This window comes from Canis lupus, chromosome 32, assembly GCF_048164855.1.
Source record: "Canis lupus baileyi chromosome 32, mCanLup2.hap1, whole genome shotgun sequence".
NCBI classification, from domain to species: domain Eukaryota; kingdom Metazoa; phylum Chordata; class Mammalia; order Carnivora; family Canidae; genus Canis; species Canis lupus.
The window spans coordinates 37,893,059-37,909,608 of record NC_132869.1 but is presented as its reverse complement, the minus strand read 5'-3'; the positions used below and the strand labels follow the sequence as shown (position 1 = coordinate 37,909,608).

The window sequence follows — 16,550 nt, the reverse complement described above, 5'->3', positions numbered from 1 at the left end:
GTACCCCATACCCCCACCCTTCTTCCTTCCAGCAACCCTCAGTTTGCTTCCTTTAGTTAAGAATCTCTTATGGTTTGTCTCTCTCTCTCTGATTTCGTCTTATTTTATTTTTCCTTCCTTTCCCATATGATCCTCTGTTTTGTTTCTTAAACCCCAAGTATGAATGAAATCATATAATTGTCTTTCTCTGATTGACTTATTTTGCTTAGAGTAATACCCTCTCGATCCATCCACGGCATTGTAAATGGGAAGATTTCATTTTTTTGATGGCTGAGTAATATTTCATTGTACCCCCCAATGTTTGTAGCAATAATGTCCACAATAGCCAAACTATGGAAAGAGCCCAGATGTCCAGCGACAGATGACTGGCTGTAAGTATTGATGCAGCAGTGTGAGGAAACTTTATCATTGTTAGGTGATCTGCTGTGATTCATATTTGGGAAATTCCATAAGGTTACTTCAGTTAGGGTTTACTTATCTGATAAGAGCCCAACCCTCTGGTTTTAGAGCTTTCAGGTTTCTTTGTATTTGCTGGCTTGATGAGTGACACTTCAGAGTTATGGGCTAAGAAGGTGATGGATCTTGGAGTTTATTATTCTCTCAGAGCCCCACTCTCAGTAGTGGAAGAAACATGCTTTTAGGTTATCTTTAAAAGGCTGTGCCTTGGTCTTTGGCAAATTCATGGACCACACCCTCTAAGGTTCAAAGGAACTGTTCTTAATTGTTGTTTAGGTTAGGGATGGTTTTGAAGTTTATGAAGCATAATATATACATGCTTCTCTCTAGCATAGCAAAATGAAAACTCTTTTGAAGTCCAGAATGAGTTGGTATTTTAATTTATTAGCTATTTTACACATTTTGCTTGTGGCGACAGCAATAGGAAAAGCATACATCAAAAAAAAAAAAAAAAAAAGGAAAAGCATACATCAATCAATGATCGGGTGGATGAATATTTTTTGATGCTTGTATTAAACCAGTGTAGATGATGTAAAGAATGTATAGATTATCCATGAGGGTAGAGTAGTGGATACATCTCTCTGCATAAAGTATGCTTTTTAAAATTGCTCTAATGACTCATACGCAAGGTGGAATAATGCTGTTGTATACAAGAATGATACATTGGTTAAAATTTTTCTCTCAAACCAGCATTGTAATTAAATATTACTTGCCAATTTGATACAAATTATGTTTTCATTGTATGATAATTTAAACATTGTTGAAAGTAGTTTTGAAGAAGGGGAACGCAGGAAATTTTTTCTCCAGCTACTGTTTTCCAGGAAGCTAAAGTCTGAGTCTTTTGGTAACCAAATCCATCCATCCATCCACAAATCCTGTGTGGTATTGTGCAAGAAACTAATTTTCAAGATTAACATTTTAAATTACACATTTCATCTACACTTATATGGATTGAATATTTACATAAAAATTAGGACTTACATGATATATTAAATTGTAGAGATATTTTATGAAAGAATTCCAAATGGTATGTTAGAAATATGTAATATAATATGCAATCTTATGTAAAATATATGCAATAAACTGTGTTTATACTCAACTTTGTTAGAACATCTACATATCTAGTATATTGCCTATAGACTTCCTTTTATCAGAATTTAAACCACTATAGTTGGGGCACCTCAGCTGGGTTGAGCTCCTGCCTTTGGCTCAGGTCATGATCCTGGGGTCCTGGGATCAAGTCCCACTTCGGGCTCCCTGCATGGAGCCTACCTCTCCCTCTGCCCATGTCTTTGTCTCTCTCTCTCTCTCCATGTCTCCCATGAATAAATAAATAAAATCTTTAAGAAAAACCTCACTAAAATCAACAGTAATTTTAATTTAAGTGACAGTATGATCATTGTCAAATGTACATCATAAAGCCTGGACATTTACCAAGTGCCCTTGAACATGAGATTTACCTTGACTTATTTTGTCTTCAGTGTTCTTTCATTAGGATGAGTAGCAAAGATTGGCATGGAGTAACAGGTGGTATACTAGTCATATAACTTACCAGTAATTTAACAATTCAATGAAGAGTATTTACTGATACCTTGCCAGAATTTAAGAAGTCCCTCTGGGGACGCCCAGGTGGCCTAGTGGTTGAGTGTTTGCCTTTGGCTCAGGGTGTGATCCCAGGGTGGGGATTAAGTCCCACATCAGGCCCCCTGTGAGGAGCCTGCTTCTCCCTCTGCCTGTGTTTCTGCCTCTCTCTGTGTCTCTCATGAATAAATAAATAAAATCCTTAATAACAAAAAATTTCCCCCCTGGAGATCTGATCCAGAAGGGGAAGTTATAAGAAGGACAAAATTTTCCTTTAAATTCTATGGAGATCTTCTTTACTTGCCATATTTTCAACTCAAAAGCAAGAAGCTTTTCTACTCATTCAGGAATGCTGGAATCTTGGGAGTCTTTTGGCTCATTGTTTGTGCATATCCTGGCATCCTAGTTAAGATAAGAGAACTCCAAGGTCCAGGAAAGTTTACTACGGAGTCAGACGGTTACTGATCCCTGAACCAAATTCCTTATGTTTATCTGGGTTCTGGGATGAGTAAGACTGTTTTAAAAGAGGCAGTCAAGGGCTTCTGCCTTTGAACCATGCACACACAGGGCCATCCATCTCATTACAGTGAAGCCAATGGCATTTCTAGAGTTTGTGTAATCAAAACTTGATAAGAAAAGTTCATTTTCACCAAATGAAATGGGTTGGTCTTTTTCGTTTTTTTGTTTGTTTGTTTGTTTTACACTAAACCTGCATTCAGAGAAATAACTGAGTATCTCAACTGCCTTTAGGTGTAAGTTCAGACATGTGGAGGAAGTTCCTGACCATGCCCCTCCCTGCTTTTTTTGCTCCCTCTTTCAGTATTGAACCCAATGACACACTTGGATGGTGGTCTGTAAATGCCACGGAGGACAGAGAGATAGATGGAAGGCAGCCCTCTGTGGGAGATCGCTATAGCAGAGCACAAAACAACTCTGTGGGAGAAATTAGAGAAGGTTCTTTAAAAGGGAATTGACATCTCTAGAAGTTTTTAAGTGGAGTAAGAAAACTCACACAAGTGTCTATGGTTCTATAGGGCAGAATGATCCCTTCTTCCTGCTTTTTTCCTTCCCACTCTAGTTTTCCGGGATGGAGACATTGGAGAGCTCACTAGAAATGCAGATGTTTTTAAATTAGTGCCAAAGATGACCTATTTATTTTTTAAAAGCTCTCTTATGCAATATGTTTTAGTTTTGAATGTGGCAAGAGACGAGGGTGTGAGAACTGCCTCAGGTCTCACATTCCTGGGGATGCTGTAGGGGTTGTGGCTGGGGGTGCCCTTCCTTGTGACCCCATAGCCACACGTGGCTCTGGCAGCTATGGCCCTGGCATCTGAGCTGGGCCACCATGGTTCCTCCATGGAATTATTGACGGGCTTTTTGGCCAGGTTCCCTGAGATACCAGGAGTGGCAAGAAGCTCTAAAAATGAAGAGGGAAGTCATTGCACATGAAGTTCATAACTGGAGCTTGTCTGGAAGATCTTTCTGTTTCAAAAGGGATCTTTTTATGTGTATGTTTCTGATTTTGTGTGTCACTTCTTTATTCTTCTTCTAAGGACTGGTATTTGTCATCTTGTTGCCATTATCATCAGATTATTTTCAGTGAGCATCTCCCAACTGTGCTCTCTTACCTGCTCTGGCTGGTCCTTCTGGGTATCCTTTTCCCACCTGGTGTTGCTTCTTATCTGGGTGCACTCACTGAAGCTCCATCCAACCTTGGGTACCATCCCTTTATGCACACTTATTACCTACCCTTTTCCTTCCCTGAATACCATCTGTATCTGCAATCCAACTCTACATGTCTTAAGTAGTCATTCTTCAATTGAGCTTTGTAGCTTGGTCTAGAACACAAATTCCTTGACAACAGGGGCTAAGGGATAGAGGTGATAAGGAGACTAACTTCACCTTTTTGTATGATTTGAGATTTCTTTACATTGTGCATGTATAACCTATGAAAATAATTTCTAGAACTTCATTTTCCTTCCTGGTTTCATAAACTACAATACATAAGCAAAACAAAAACTTTCACTGAGATTCCGTATGGTAACAAATAAAAAAAATCTATCTAGGTTTGATAAGTGCCTTTTGCTCTGGAGGGAAGATAAGAATAAATAGTAGTGATAATAGTTAACAACACCAAACCAAACCTGTCTGGCTGAATTCTAATAATAGTGACTTTACTTCATGTAAGGGCTTCCAGATCAATATAAAAAGCCTTACTCCATATTCAAACCACTGCTATTTACTTAGCTGTTCTCAAATGGGAATAAGCAGACATCAGCTATCAAGTTTCTCGCCTGGAAAAATCCATAAAGGCCACTAGACACAGACACCATGGGGACATCATGCAGACAGTTCATAAAAATAACTTGCCCAACATTTTTGGAAACTGATGCAAGCTGGAGTTGTGTCTCTGTCTGTTTCCTTGATGTTATGCAGTAACAACAGAAAAGGAGCCAGTGAGAACTTGGATGCTCCAGAAGACAGCCAGTAGTCACAACAGCGGGAGTACCAGTCCTGCATCACATGAATACATGGGACAAACAACCATAATTCACTCTAAAAGAATGCATCAATTCATTCAGGAGTATTCATTGAGCACTTACTACATGCTACATATCGAAGGGAATTCCAACATATACCAGTTATTCCCTGGTTTTAAGGAGTTTGAAGTCTAGTAGTGAAATAATGCTTGTTCAGAAAGTATGTATTAGCATCATTTGAGATGTACAATTCAGCCATTTGGAGGATGGAGAGATCACTCTCAGTGGAGTGATCAGAGAGGCCTCTGTTAGAGAGGAGGGCACTTGGAACAGATTTATGATTAAAAAGGCTTATTTTATTATTTTTTTATTTTTAAAGATTTATTTATTTATTCAGAGAGAGAGAAAGGCAGAGACACAGGCAGAGGGAGAAGCAGGCTCCATGCAGGAAGCCCGATGTGGGACTCGATACCGGGTCTCCAGGATCACACCCCAGGCTGCAGGAGGCGCCAAACCGCTGCGCCACCGGGGCTGCCCAAAAAGGCTTTTTTTAAATTAAAGTATAGCATACACACTTATAAAAGTGTACATATCATAGAGACTGTAGGATAACTGAATTTTCACAAACTGAACACACTAGTTACATAACCAGAACTCTAGTTATGTAACCAGATGGAATAGTACAGTATTCCAGAAGCCTCCTTATGTCTTCTTCCAATCATTCCTGGAGGAAGTAGGATTTTGTTAGATGAATGCAGATAGAAAATTACCGGAGGAGGTAATAGCCTCATAAAGATGTGAAAATTGAAAGGCATGACCCACGTTTGAGGAATGGGACGAGGAGTAATTTGTTTGGATTGCCACAGGGAGAACAGGGTTGGGTCCATGTAGTAGAGCCTTACACGCCAAGTAAAAGAGTTAGATTTTATTCATTAACTGCTGAAGGTTTTTGAGCTAGAGAGGAATATTTTGTAAGGCTTTTGATGATTGATAATTTACTGGTGATGGGAAAGGGGAGACTGGAGGTTGGGTGTCTCATTGGGAAATTTATAGAATATCCAGATAGAAGTTTGGTCCTGCAGTGGTAGGTGAGGACAGAGACACAGCGTCCAGGTACTATAAAGAGCCACTAAAATCTGAATGACTGTGGATCTTGAGGAAGGAGGAGGATTCAAGAAAATTTCCTTCCATAGAACTAATCAAGACAACATTTAATAATTTTCTGTTATTTTCAAAGACAGTGTTATTTTCAAAGACTATTCAAAGTTCACTGCCATTTACTTGGATGCTGTCTCTCCAAGAGAGCTCTGAAAAAATGTTTTTACAGCATTTATTTATTTTTAAAGATTTATTCATTTTAGAGAGAGAGAGCATGTGTACCTTCAAGTGGGGGGAGGAGCAGAGACAGAGGGAGAGAAGTATACTTCCCGCTGAGCAGAGCCCCATTCAGGCATGGATCCCATAACCCTGAGTCACAACCCAAGGGGAAATCAATCAAGGGTTGATTGCTTAACTGACTGAGCACCCAGGTGCCCCATTTACAGTATTCAAATAAAACCCTGAGTTACTCTAAGGAAACTCTAAAGAGAGCAACTGACCTTTCAGACAAAAAGAATCCATTGTTTGTTGGAAACATGGACTGTTTGTCTTTTCAAATGGGTACATGCTAGAATAAATATTTTGCTGAGAAAAACTGACTCCAACGAAGACTTTTGAAGATGTCATGTTAAAAGCAAATTATTGAGTGTTCCTCACCTACTTGTTTCTTCATCCTTCCTTGAAATGATTCTCACTAATCCAAATTTTCTGGGCAGGATGAATTAATTAGCTTTAATGTGTTTCTACAGAAAGCAAACACAATATTTTGCAGAAAAGACCATGATATGTTTTCCTTTGATGACATTCTGTATCACTTTGGCTATTATGGGTCATTTTAAAAAAATAAATAAGTATCAAAATCCGGCTTTGCAAAAAAATTATATATATATATATCAGGCTTTGCTTCTTCCATCAGGTCTTTGAACCCCGTAGACTGGAGAACTTGGCTATCTATATCATCTCCTAGCAACTGAGGCAAACTCTGCATATGTTAGTGATATTATGGTTTTATGGTTTGTCTAACTCACTAGATTGTAAGCTTCCTGGATGCAAAGGACCTATCATGTTAATCACTTTTCCTCCAGTAACTAGCAGCGTATAGTACTCCTTAAACATAGGTGTAGGTTGAAAGAAAGCAAGAAAGAATGAATGAATGAATGGATTGGATTGGATTGTCTATTTCAAAGATTTGTGATGATCAAACAAAATGAGATGTCTGTACAGACTGCTGTTAAAAGCATCAACAGATATTAGTTAAATAATCTTTTTTTGGGGGGGGAAGGACAATATAGCTGAGAAATACAAAATATACTACTATTCGAAATAATTTATAAACTTTTAGCTGAAATAATATTATTGAAAGCCTGGATTCTCGTTCAAACAGCCAGGTCTTTTTTTTTTTTTTTTTTTGAGATATACAAATTAATTCAGTAGATTAAATAGGAACTACTACAGCAGAGAGGAAAGGTCAAGTGTGGAAAGCAAAAAGTATAGCAGCATGTGACCATATGGAAAGAGCTAGACCTTGTTTCCTCTTTGGCACAGCCCAAAGAATTCCAGGTATACTTATTTCTGGTTTTCTTTTTCTTTTATTATTATTTTTTTATATTTCTGGTTTTCAAAAATTTTGTCACTCCTTTTAGCCAGGCTTTACCACCATATTTTTATTGATGCTCTCCCCACCCGCACCCCATCTCTCTCGCTTTCTCTCTCCAAAGCAGCGGGTTCTTCACTCATCAAATTGATTATCGATCATTTCACATTTATTGTCATGTCTTTCAAAGTCCGGTCGTAGCTGGACGTTCTTCGGCAGCGCCTTATTCCTTAGAGGCCGTTGTTTCCCAGGAGCTGCAATGAAACGCCGGCGGGTGGAAGGGAAGCTGAAAGCTGCTGCGCGTCCTGCTGGGAAGCAGAGCAGAGTTAGGGACCTGAGCTTAGGGAAGAGCACGTGCGCGGCGGTGGGGGGAGGGAGGTGGCTGCGGCCGGACCCCTCGCTCTCCTCTGACCTGAGGCCCCGTCACCGAAGTGCGCTGGCCGGAGCCCTGCTCTCCCGCGGGTCCCCGCCGCCGCCGCTCACCTCCGCCGCCCGCGCAGCCGCGGCCCCAAACTTCTGCAGCTGCGAGAGGGAGGGGGTCTGTAAGTAAGTTTGAAAGGGAAGTCCCACCCCCTTCCCGGATTCCGATTGGCCGCGGCCGGCCCCGCCCCCTCGGAGGCCGCGCCAGGATTGGCTGCGGGAGGGCGCCCCGCCCCCGAGTCCCCAGGTGGCAGGTGGGGCTGGGGCCGCCGCCGCCGCCGCCGCCGCCTCCCCGGGCGTTCGCGGCCCGCACGCTTGAAGGTTCGGGCGCCGGAGCGCGGACACCTGGCCATGAAGAGCCTCAAGTCCCGGCTGAGGAGGCAGGACGCGCCCGGCGCCTCGTCCGGCGCCCCCGCCGCCGCCGCCGCCAGCGCGGTGAGTCCCGCGGCCCGTGCGCGTCCCGGGCTCCCGGCGCTGCGCTCCCCGGAGCCTCCCGGGTCGGCCGGGGCCGGGGCTCGGCTCCGCGCGGAGACCCCGGGCACCCCCCCCCCCGCCCGGGGCGGGTCACACCGCCGAGCGCCCCGGGGTCCCCCCGGCCCCGCGTCCTCCATCCCGGGCTCGCGGGCCTGCGCGGGGAGGACTCGCACCCTGCACCCTGGGAGGCTCGGGCTCCGTGCGTCCCGGACGGCGAGGCTGGGGCGGGTGGCCCTCGCCCTGTCGCGGGGAGGTCGGGTTGCAGAGGGCGGCGTCCACGCGGACGAAGCCCGGTGCGTGCTGACCCTGCAGGCGGCGGTGCAGCTGGGAACGTGGGGGTCCTGTGCGGCCGACCTTCACCTGCGGGACAGGCGTGCGTGACCATCTGCAGCCCGGCCTCCCTGTGCACCCTGAGGGGTCCTCGGGGCCTCTCTCTAAGTTGGCAGCAGATCAGAGCTCTTGAGAAACAGCCTGACTGCAGATGCTGGGGATTTAGATGATTTGGCGAGTCAGAAGAAGGGCAGTGTCATCAGCATTTCTACGTTATTAGGAAAATTCTACGTCCCTTAAAAAGCCATGAAGAGTCAGAAAGGTAAAGGAGATAGGATGCTCAGACAGCTCCACTTGCCCCTTTGGAGTAATTGCAAAGAACCTTTATGATTTCTCACTAGTTTTACCGAATGAGTACATGCCTTTTATGAGAATACTAATTAATCTGCTTTTGGTTATGAGTTAATTCAGGCTTGTGACTCTTCTCTTCTCTCCACCTACTTCTGGGATGATGTTAGTTGGACTTAACAGGAAACTGTAGCAAAAGTAGGCTTTTTAATTTCCAATTAAAAAAGGAAAGCTATAGGAGGCATGGTATTTGATGATTTGATGTTGTTTAATAAAGCATGAAATTGTTTTATAAGCACATAGAGATTACTTTGTTTCACATTGTTGTTTTTTTTTTTAGATAATAATTGACAAATGTCGTTTAGTGATGTCAGAGGTCAGTGTAGTTAAAGATTCAACTTTTTTTTTGTAGTGCAGGTTGTGTGTGTAGCTTTTTTGGTAGTGCGGGTTGTGTGTGTAGCTTTATAAAAGACATGCTTTTTAATATTTCTTTGCTCCACTTTCCCATTTTCTTTGGCCTGCACTACATATCCACACCCCACTTGGAGGTTTTTATACCTTGATTTTATCCTGTTTTCTCTTCTAGAAAGGCAGAGTATCTAATTGTTATTGCTATTATCAGCATGCCAGTTTGCATTTTATACATTTGGAACATGAAGTGCATCTCTCTGAACTTAAATCTTAGCACTTAATAAACTGGGCATTCTTTTTCTTTAAGTCCGTAAAAATAAAGAGAAATACAGAGTATAAAGAGGTAGAACTAGATTTGTTAGAAAACATGAACTTAATCTCTGTTTAAGTTAAATCTTAGAATACGTTTTGTAAAATATTTCCATGAAAATAATTGAATATGGGACGCCTGGGTGGTTCAGCGGTTGAGCCGCCTGCCTTCTGCTCAGGGCATGATTCCGGTCTGGGGATCCAGTCCCACATTGGGCTCCCTGCATGGAGCCTGCTTCTCCCTCTGCCTGTGTCTCTGCCAGTCTCTCTCTGTGTCTCTCATGAATAAATAAATAAGATCTTTTTTAAAAAAAAGAAAATAATTGAGTGTGATGACTAATAAAACCAAACCAAGATAGAATAAAATGAATGTGCAGGAGGAATAGGTTCCTTTTGCTTTCAATCTGTACCGTAATCCCTAATGTCAGATTTGGTCACATGGGTATGTATTGTTGGTGTTATCTGTTGCTTATATGTTCTTCCAGAAAGAGTTTAGTAACTACAAGCAAATGGGAATATAAATATTCACCCTTATGGGAATGGTTAGGACACTGTACTTGTTCTGTATCTTTTTTAAAAACTGTAAATAATTAGGCCCATTTAGAACATCTCCCTTCAAATCCATGCTGTAATATGCAATGATGAATAAGCCTGTGTATATTTAAAGTTTGTGTGTGCACGTGTGTGCATGTGTGCAGGCACACATGTAGGATCCGTTCCTAAAAGTGGAATTGCTGGGTTAAAGGATATGGAACACTGGTAATACTGAAGAATGTTAAATTTCTTTCCATACATCATGCACCCAAAGTGTGAGAAATTACTTTTCTGGGCTTTTAAGAGCCCACAGCATGTTCTTCTTTATTTTTCATGAGCAGTTTATCATTTCCATTTTTCCATGGGATTGTTGATTTTTAAAATTCATTTGTACATACTCCGTATCAAGGAAATTAGTCATTTTAATATGCATAATATGTTTTCTTAACTGATTACTTGTCTTATGATTTTATGGTGGGTTTTGCTATGCAGGATGTGGCTATTTTTATGCAATTGAATTTGTCAACCTTTTGTGACTTTTAGGTTTAAGTTATATCTTGCCCTTTGTACTCTGCAATATTAAGCAAAAAAGAAAAAAATTCCCCACCTCATTTCTTTTAGCTTTTTTTTTTTTTTAAAGATTTTATTTATTCATTCATGTAAGACACAGACTGAGAGGCAGAGATACTATAGGCAGAGGGAGAAGCAGGCTCCCCTGTGGGGAAGCTGATGTGGGATTGATCCTGGGACCCTCTGGGATCATGTCCCCGAGCCAAAGGCAGACACTTAACCACTGAGCCACTCAGGCACCCCATTTCTTTTAGTTTTTTAATTCGTTTCATTTTTTTTAACATTTTAAGTTAAATGTTTGTATAGGATCTATTTTGGCATAAGGTAAGGGGTATATATCTTGCTTTCTCCATGATTACCTAATTTGAATCCCAAAGCAGTCATTTTTAATTATCATGGAAATAATCACAATATGGCCTGCACAACTTTGATTTGAGGGGAAAAAAAACTTAAAATGTGTATTTCATGAATATTTTTCTTCTCGTATTTATTTAAACTTATGCATCTGAAAGAGATGCATTAGCAATAGTCTAAGGTATGTAAATATTTTATAGTATGTGAAATATAGAATCTTAGCTTAACATGCTAAATTATATGTAGAAAAAATCATTTAAAATATTCTGAATAGTACCATGGTTATAAATATGTCCGTGAGTTTAGAGTTCACTCAACAGAGGTTATGTTTATACACGTATACATAAATGTATTAAAATACATTTGAGACTTTTATCTTGTTCTAGCTGAATCTGGAGATAACTGCCTCTTTTAATCATAAAATAAGACTATTTTGTTGTTGACATTTATCTTAATCACTAAATTGGAGCTTCAGATTTCAGAAAGGGGTAATTAAATGACTGTAAATGCCATTTCAAATCTAGTCAATTATGTGTGCAATTATATGTACAATTATGTATACGATTATACGTACAGTGAGAATAGGCTATTCCGTTTTCACCTACTTCAGACTAGGAAAATTGAGTAATTAAAATTAAGGGGCTATATTTCAAGAACTAGTAGATATACTGCAAACAGATATTGTAAGCAGACATTTTGGAAGGGGGCTTCACTTAAACTGTACCTACACTTGACATTTGTAGTGGAGTCAGTGCTTGATTGTTAAAGTTATCTCTGATATGGGGAGGCTCTGTAGTTATTTTTGCCGCCGTTTCTCTAAGTGACTCTGATTTTGGAACAATGAATTCTATAGGAGCAATCAAATATGTTCTAAAGCATCTTGTTAATGTCTCAGGACCCTGAAAAAATACTGATATTTCTAAAAACATTTAGAGTTACAAATATAGCAACTGAAAAATATCCTCAACAAAATTCCTTTGGTTCCCACTAAGAACAGAAGTTTGAGATGTTTGGGGCGCCTGGGTGGCTCCGTTGGTTCAGTGTCCAACTCTTGATTTTGGCTCGGGTTATGTCCTGAGATGGAGGCCTACATTGGGCTTCCTGCTAAGTGAGATTCCCTCTGCCCCCACCTCCCGCCCCCAGCATCCTGCCTTGGTGCACATGCTCTGTCTCTCTCGTTCAAAGTAGTAAATCTTTAGAAAAGAAAAAAAAAAAAAAGTTTGAGATGTTTAGAAAGCATAAAGGATTAAATTTTGTCTCAGTTGTGATTTTGAAAAGGAGTTTTGTGTTTTCCTTCTAGGGGTTAGAGTATGTTTGAAAAGATGTTAATATTATAACAATGATTTTTGGGTAATGTGAATAATTAAGGTGAGAAATTGTTAAATTTAAACTCATGATACTTAATTGAGCACTATTTACTCAATTTCATTAAAGATGCCAGCCTTTGATTAAGAATGTTTAGCTTAAAGTTTTATTCGAACAGTTTCCTAGAGTCATCTCTGCACTGCATTTCTTGTGGTTCTTGAAGGAAGATCACAATAAAGAAGCTCTGTCTCTTTATATTTTTGATGTCAATCCCAGGTTGTCATGGTTATTTGAATTGCTGAATTTTATTATAATACAAAGCAGAATGGTTGAGTTGCTTTGGTACATCTTTTCGTATACAGTGAGTCCAAGAACTCATTGTGTACCAAATGATGAGTAGTTAACCATTTAAATTCCTTCTTTTAGTAAGAGTGGAATAGTAATTGTATCTCTTTATTGTGCATGATACATATTTTTTTTCAAATTTAAAATTAGTTCAGAAATTGGATCTTGTTAAGCAGTTGCCTTATTTAATTTGGAAAACATTAATGGAACACATAAGTTAGGCTCAAGAATGTATTAATAATTAAGTCCTTTGTAAGGAAATTGATGATTCTAAGTTGGAAACAGAAAATGTGCAAGTTGAGCCTGGAATCCTTTGTCACACTAGAAATAAAGGAGGCTATCAAAGATTAGGACTCAGGAGCCAACTTGAAGAGGTTCCCACTATCCAGCAATGGGGTAGTTCCATCATCAATATGGATAATGTGTCAATGTGCCAAAATCTTTTAAGTATGTGAATTCATAATAATTATTGCAAGAAAAGGAGATAGTTGTCACTTTTTGATGTATTCTTTCAAGAACCAGAAACTAGGGGAATCCCTGGGTAGCTCAGCAGTTAAGTGCCTGCCTTCAGCCCAGGGCATGATTCTGGAGTCCCGGGATCAAATCCCAAGTCAGGCTCCCTGCATGGAGCCTGCTTCTCTCTCTGCCTGTGTCTCTACCTCTCTCTCTCTCTCTCTCTCTCTCTCTCTCTCTCTCGGTCTCTCATGAATAAATAAAATCTTTAAAAAAAAAACTCAGAAACTAAAGACAAAGGTATTATGCTTTTCCTCAGGCTAACCAAGGAAGGAAGGGGAGTTCCTCTTTTATAGAAGGTGTTTTATCCCAGCTAATAGAGGAAGAAGGGAGATGGAATTAGTATATCACAATTTTACAGCTCCTAAAAAATTGATGGATCTAGGGCAAAGACAGTGATTATCAGCGGCTACTAATGTCTCAAAAATAAAAAAAAAAATCAGATGTAATTTATTTCCTGATGGGAATATTTATTACTGCCTATGAATAGTCTTGCCAAAAGAACCAAGCCTGAATATGATTGGCTTCCAGATCTTACCTTCATTTAACAGAAAATACAGGGATGGAGGAACATGGGGATGCAAAGGATGTAATTGTGATCATGAGAAACTCTTAGAACAAATGGCCTAGTTTCTTCAAAAATAAATTATAAAAAGAAGAAAATGAAGGAGAAATCTGAAGATTAAAAGATATTTAGGAGACATTAACCAATTGCAATGATAGACTTCATGTAGACCTTGATTAATAATAAAAATTATTAATAATAAAATAATTTTAAAATGCTTAATTTTTTAATTAGCTGACTGGGTGGCTCAGTCGGTTAGGCATCTGACTTTGGTTCAGGTGGTGATCTAAGGATCTTGGGATTGAGCCTCACTTCAGGCTCTATACTCCGTGGGGAGTCTGCTTCTCTCTTGCCCTCTGTCTTTCCCCCCTGTTTGTGCTTTCTCTCTCTCTCTTTAAATAAATAAATAAAATCTTTTAAAAAATAAAAATAATATTTTATGATAGTTGAGAAATGTAAATATTGTGATATGTGATGGCATTATGGAATTATTATTATTATTTTTTTTAAAGGGATAAAGCCCCAATTCCATGTCATTCCCCAGGCTAACATTTTGGAATGATTCTTTCCAGCTGTGTATGTGAGCAAGCAAGAGCAATGTGATGCTCTTACTACACCCTGTATTACTTTTCTCTCTCTCTTTGATTTCTTTTCTTTTTTTTAAAGATTTTATTTATTTCTTCATGACAGAGGCAGAGGGAGAAGCAGGCTCCCTGCAGGGAACCTGACGTGGGACTTGATCTCAGGACCTGGGATCACACCCTGGGCCGGAGGCAGACGCTCAACCCCTGAGCCACCCAGGCGTCCCGCATTATGGAATTATTACCTAAAAATATTTAAATGTGACAGTGGTTGTAATGTTGTTATGTTTGCAAAGCATTTTTATCTCTCAGAGAAACACTATTTACAGATGAAATGATGTAAGGTCTGGGATTTGTTTCCAAATAACCTGTGAACAGGGGGTAGGAGAAGTGAATAGGGGATATAGTTGAAAGAGAGATTGATCATGAATTAATTGTTGTAGGTGGTGGGTTCATGATACAATCATATTTACTTTTGTGATGCTATTGTATTTTGCATATGTTCTAAAATTTCTATAGTAAGAAAAATCTAATCACAACCTTCAGATGTTTAAGAAAGCTAGACATAAAATAATAATATCTTATGTTAAAAGCCATTGACAGAGGTGTATATAAATTGCTGTGGGAGCACAAATATATAGGGTGGGGTCAGGGAGGAGATAGGAAAGTGAAGCTTGAGGCTGGGCCAGATAGACGGTGAACAGCAAGTGCAGTGGTGTGGATTTGTGAAATTATATAGTGCACTGAGGGAACTCCAGGTTTCGAAAGGAACTTTGGTATATGGTAGGGGGTGGTGCAGAGGAGGTGCAGAACTTCGGTCAGAGTAAGGAGGTGGAGAGGGGGCCAGCTAGGGGGAAATAGTTAAAGGAAGGCTTTTATTTTTTTTTGTTTTGTAACCTGAATTAAAATTTTGTATTCCTCAGCAAGTGTAAATCCTTGTTCAGAGAGATTTCTTACTGGAGTGGGTAAGTTTCATCTAAAGAAATGATTCTTATTGGGGAGGTAACAAGTTCTCCCTTCCTCTTTTCCCTTTCTCCCTAGAGCTAGCTGATAGCCTGCAACGTTTTATTCTTAACAACCCTGTTTAATTTACAGGCTAACACTTGGTGAAGGAATCTACATCCAAGAATATTAGATTTAAACATTATAATTCATGTATTACATCTCTATTGTAATGGAGGACTTAAGTGTCCTGTTAGTAATCATGCAAACATTTGCCCTGACACCTAAGGAATATAACAAATGGTTGAAAATTTCCACCTGCCCGAGCTTATTTATGCAAGAGCAATCAAATTGATTTCTAGAGGGAATTTAATTTGCCAAAGAATGATGATTGAAATGCACTTACTGAAATGGTAAATAGAAAGATGGGATAATATATGCTTATTGCCTCATTTTTCTAAATCATAAAATAATTAAAAGCTTTGTATAGCTTTCCTCTTCTAGGCTTAAATATGTAACACAAAAATACAAGAATAAATTTACCTGTTCGTTGTTACAGAAATGGTTTTGTCTTTTGGACTTTTGTTATCCTCAGAAATCTTGAATATTACCAACATTGACTAATTTATTTCTAAATCGTATAATCTCTGAAATGTGCAAAAGATGAACCCATATAGTTGAGTTACTAAAGTTCTGGCAAAGGTTGAGATGTGATAAGATGTAATTATATAATCGAATCAGCCCTGCTAAGTACCCTTGAGAGAGACTCTCTGTATATGACTGAACCAGTCAAGATAAATGGCTGTTTATTGTTTTAAAAATCTTTCCCCCCACATAGAGGTCATAAATGTCCGGTATAGAAAACAATACAATTGAATATAAAGAATAAAACAAGTCGCCATGCCATGCCATAAACCACTGGTTTATGCTCTTTTTAAAGATTCTAGGGGTGGGGGGACGCTTGGGTTACTCAGCGGCTGAGCCTTTGCCTTCAGCTCAGGGCCTGATCCCAGAGCCCCAGAACTGAATCCTGCATCGGGCTCCCTGCAGGGAGCCTGCTTCTCCCTCTGCCTGGGGTCTCTGACTCTCTCTGTGTGTGTCTCACAAATAAGTAAATAAAATCTTAAAAAAAAAAAAAAAAAAAGATTCCAGAGGGGAGCTGCAGGCAGAGGGAGAGGAAGAAGCAGGCTCCCCGCTGAGCAGGGAGCCTGATGTGGGGCTCCATCCCAGGACCCTGGGATCATGACCAGCAGTGTATAAAATTGTTGCAGTCACTACACCTTTTCAGTAATGAACACTATTATTTAGAACATATTTGTCAACTTGATTGGAAAAAAATAGCTTTAAAAATACAGCTTTAATGTGTGTTTTTGATTTCTAGGGAGTGTGGACATATTTCT

At 39.9% G+C, this 16,550-nt stretch overlaps 1 protein-coding gene and 1 long non-coding RNA gene across 3 annotated transcripts in view; one reads left to right on the top strand and one right to left on the bottom strand.

Moving 5' to 3' along the window:
- Positions 1-7,252: 7,252 nt before the first annotated feature.
- Positions 7,253-7,760, bottom strand: LOC140623223 (uncharacterized). The gene is made up of 2 exons (XR_012022889.1): positions 7,622-7,760; positions 7,253-7,514 (listed from the first exon to the last, which is right to left on the bottom strand). It is a non-coding gene; the product is annotated as an uncharacterized lncRNA (long non-coding RNA).
- A 133-nt stretch (positions 7,761-7,893) lies between these two features.
- UACA (uveal autoantigen with coiled-coil domains and ankyrin repeats) overlaps positions 7,894-16,550 on the top strand; it is a 91,484-nt gene continuing 82,827 nt past the window's right edge. For both annotated transcript variants that reach the window (XM_072809440.1, XM_072809438.1), the window contains exon 1: positions 7,894-8,064. In XM_072809440.1, the coding sequence (XP_072665541.1) occupies positions 7,981-8,064 (84 nt within the window). In that variant the 5' untranslated portion in view covers positions 7,894-7,980. The remainder of the gene's footprint in view (positions 8,065-16,550) is intronic.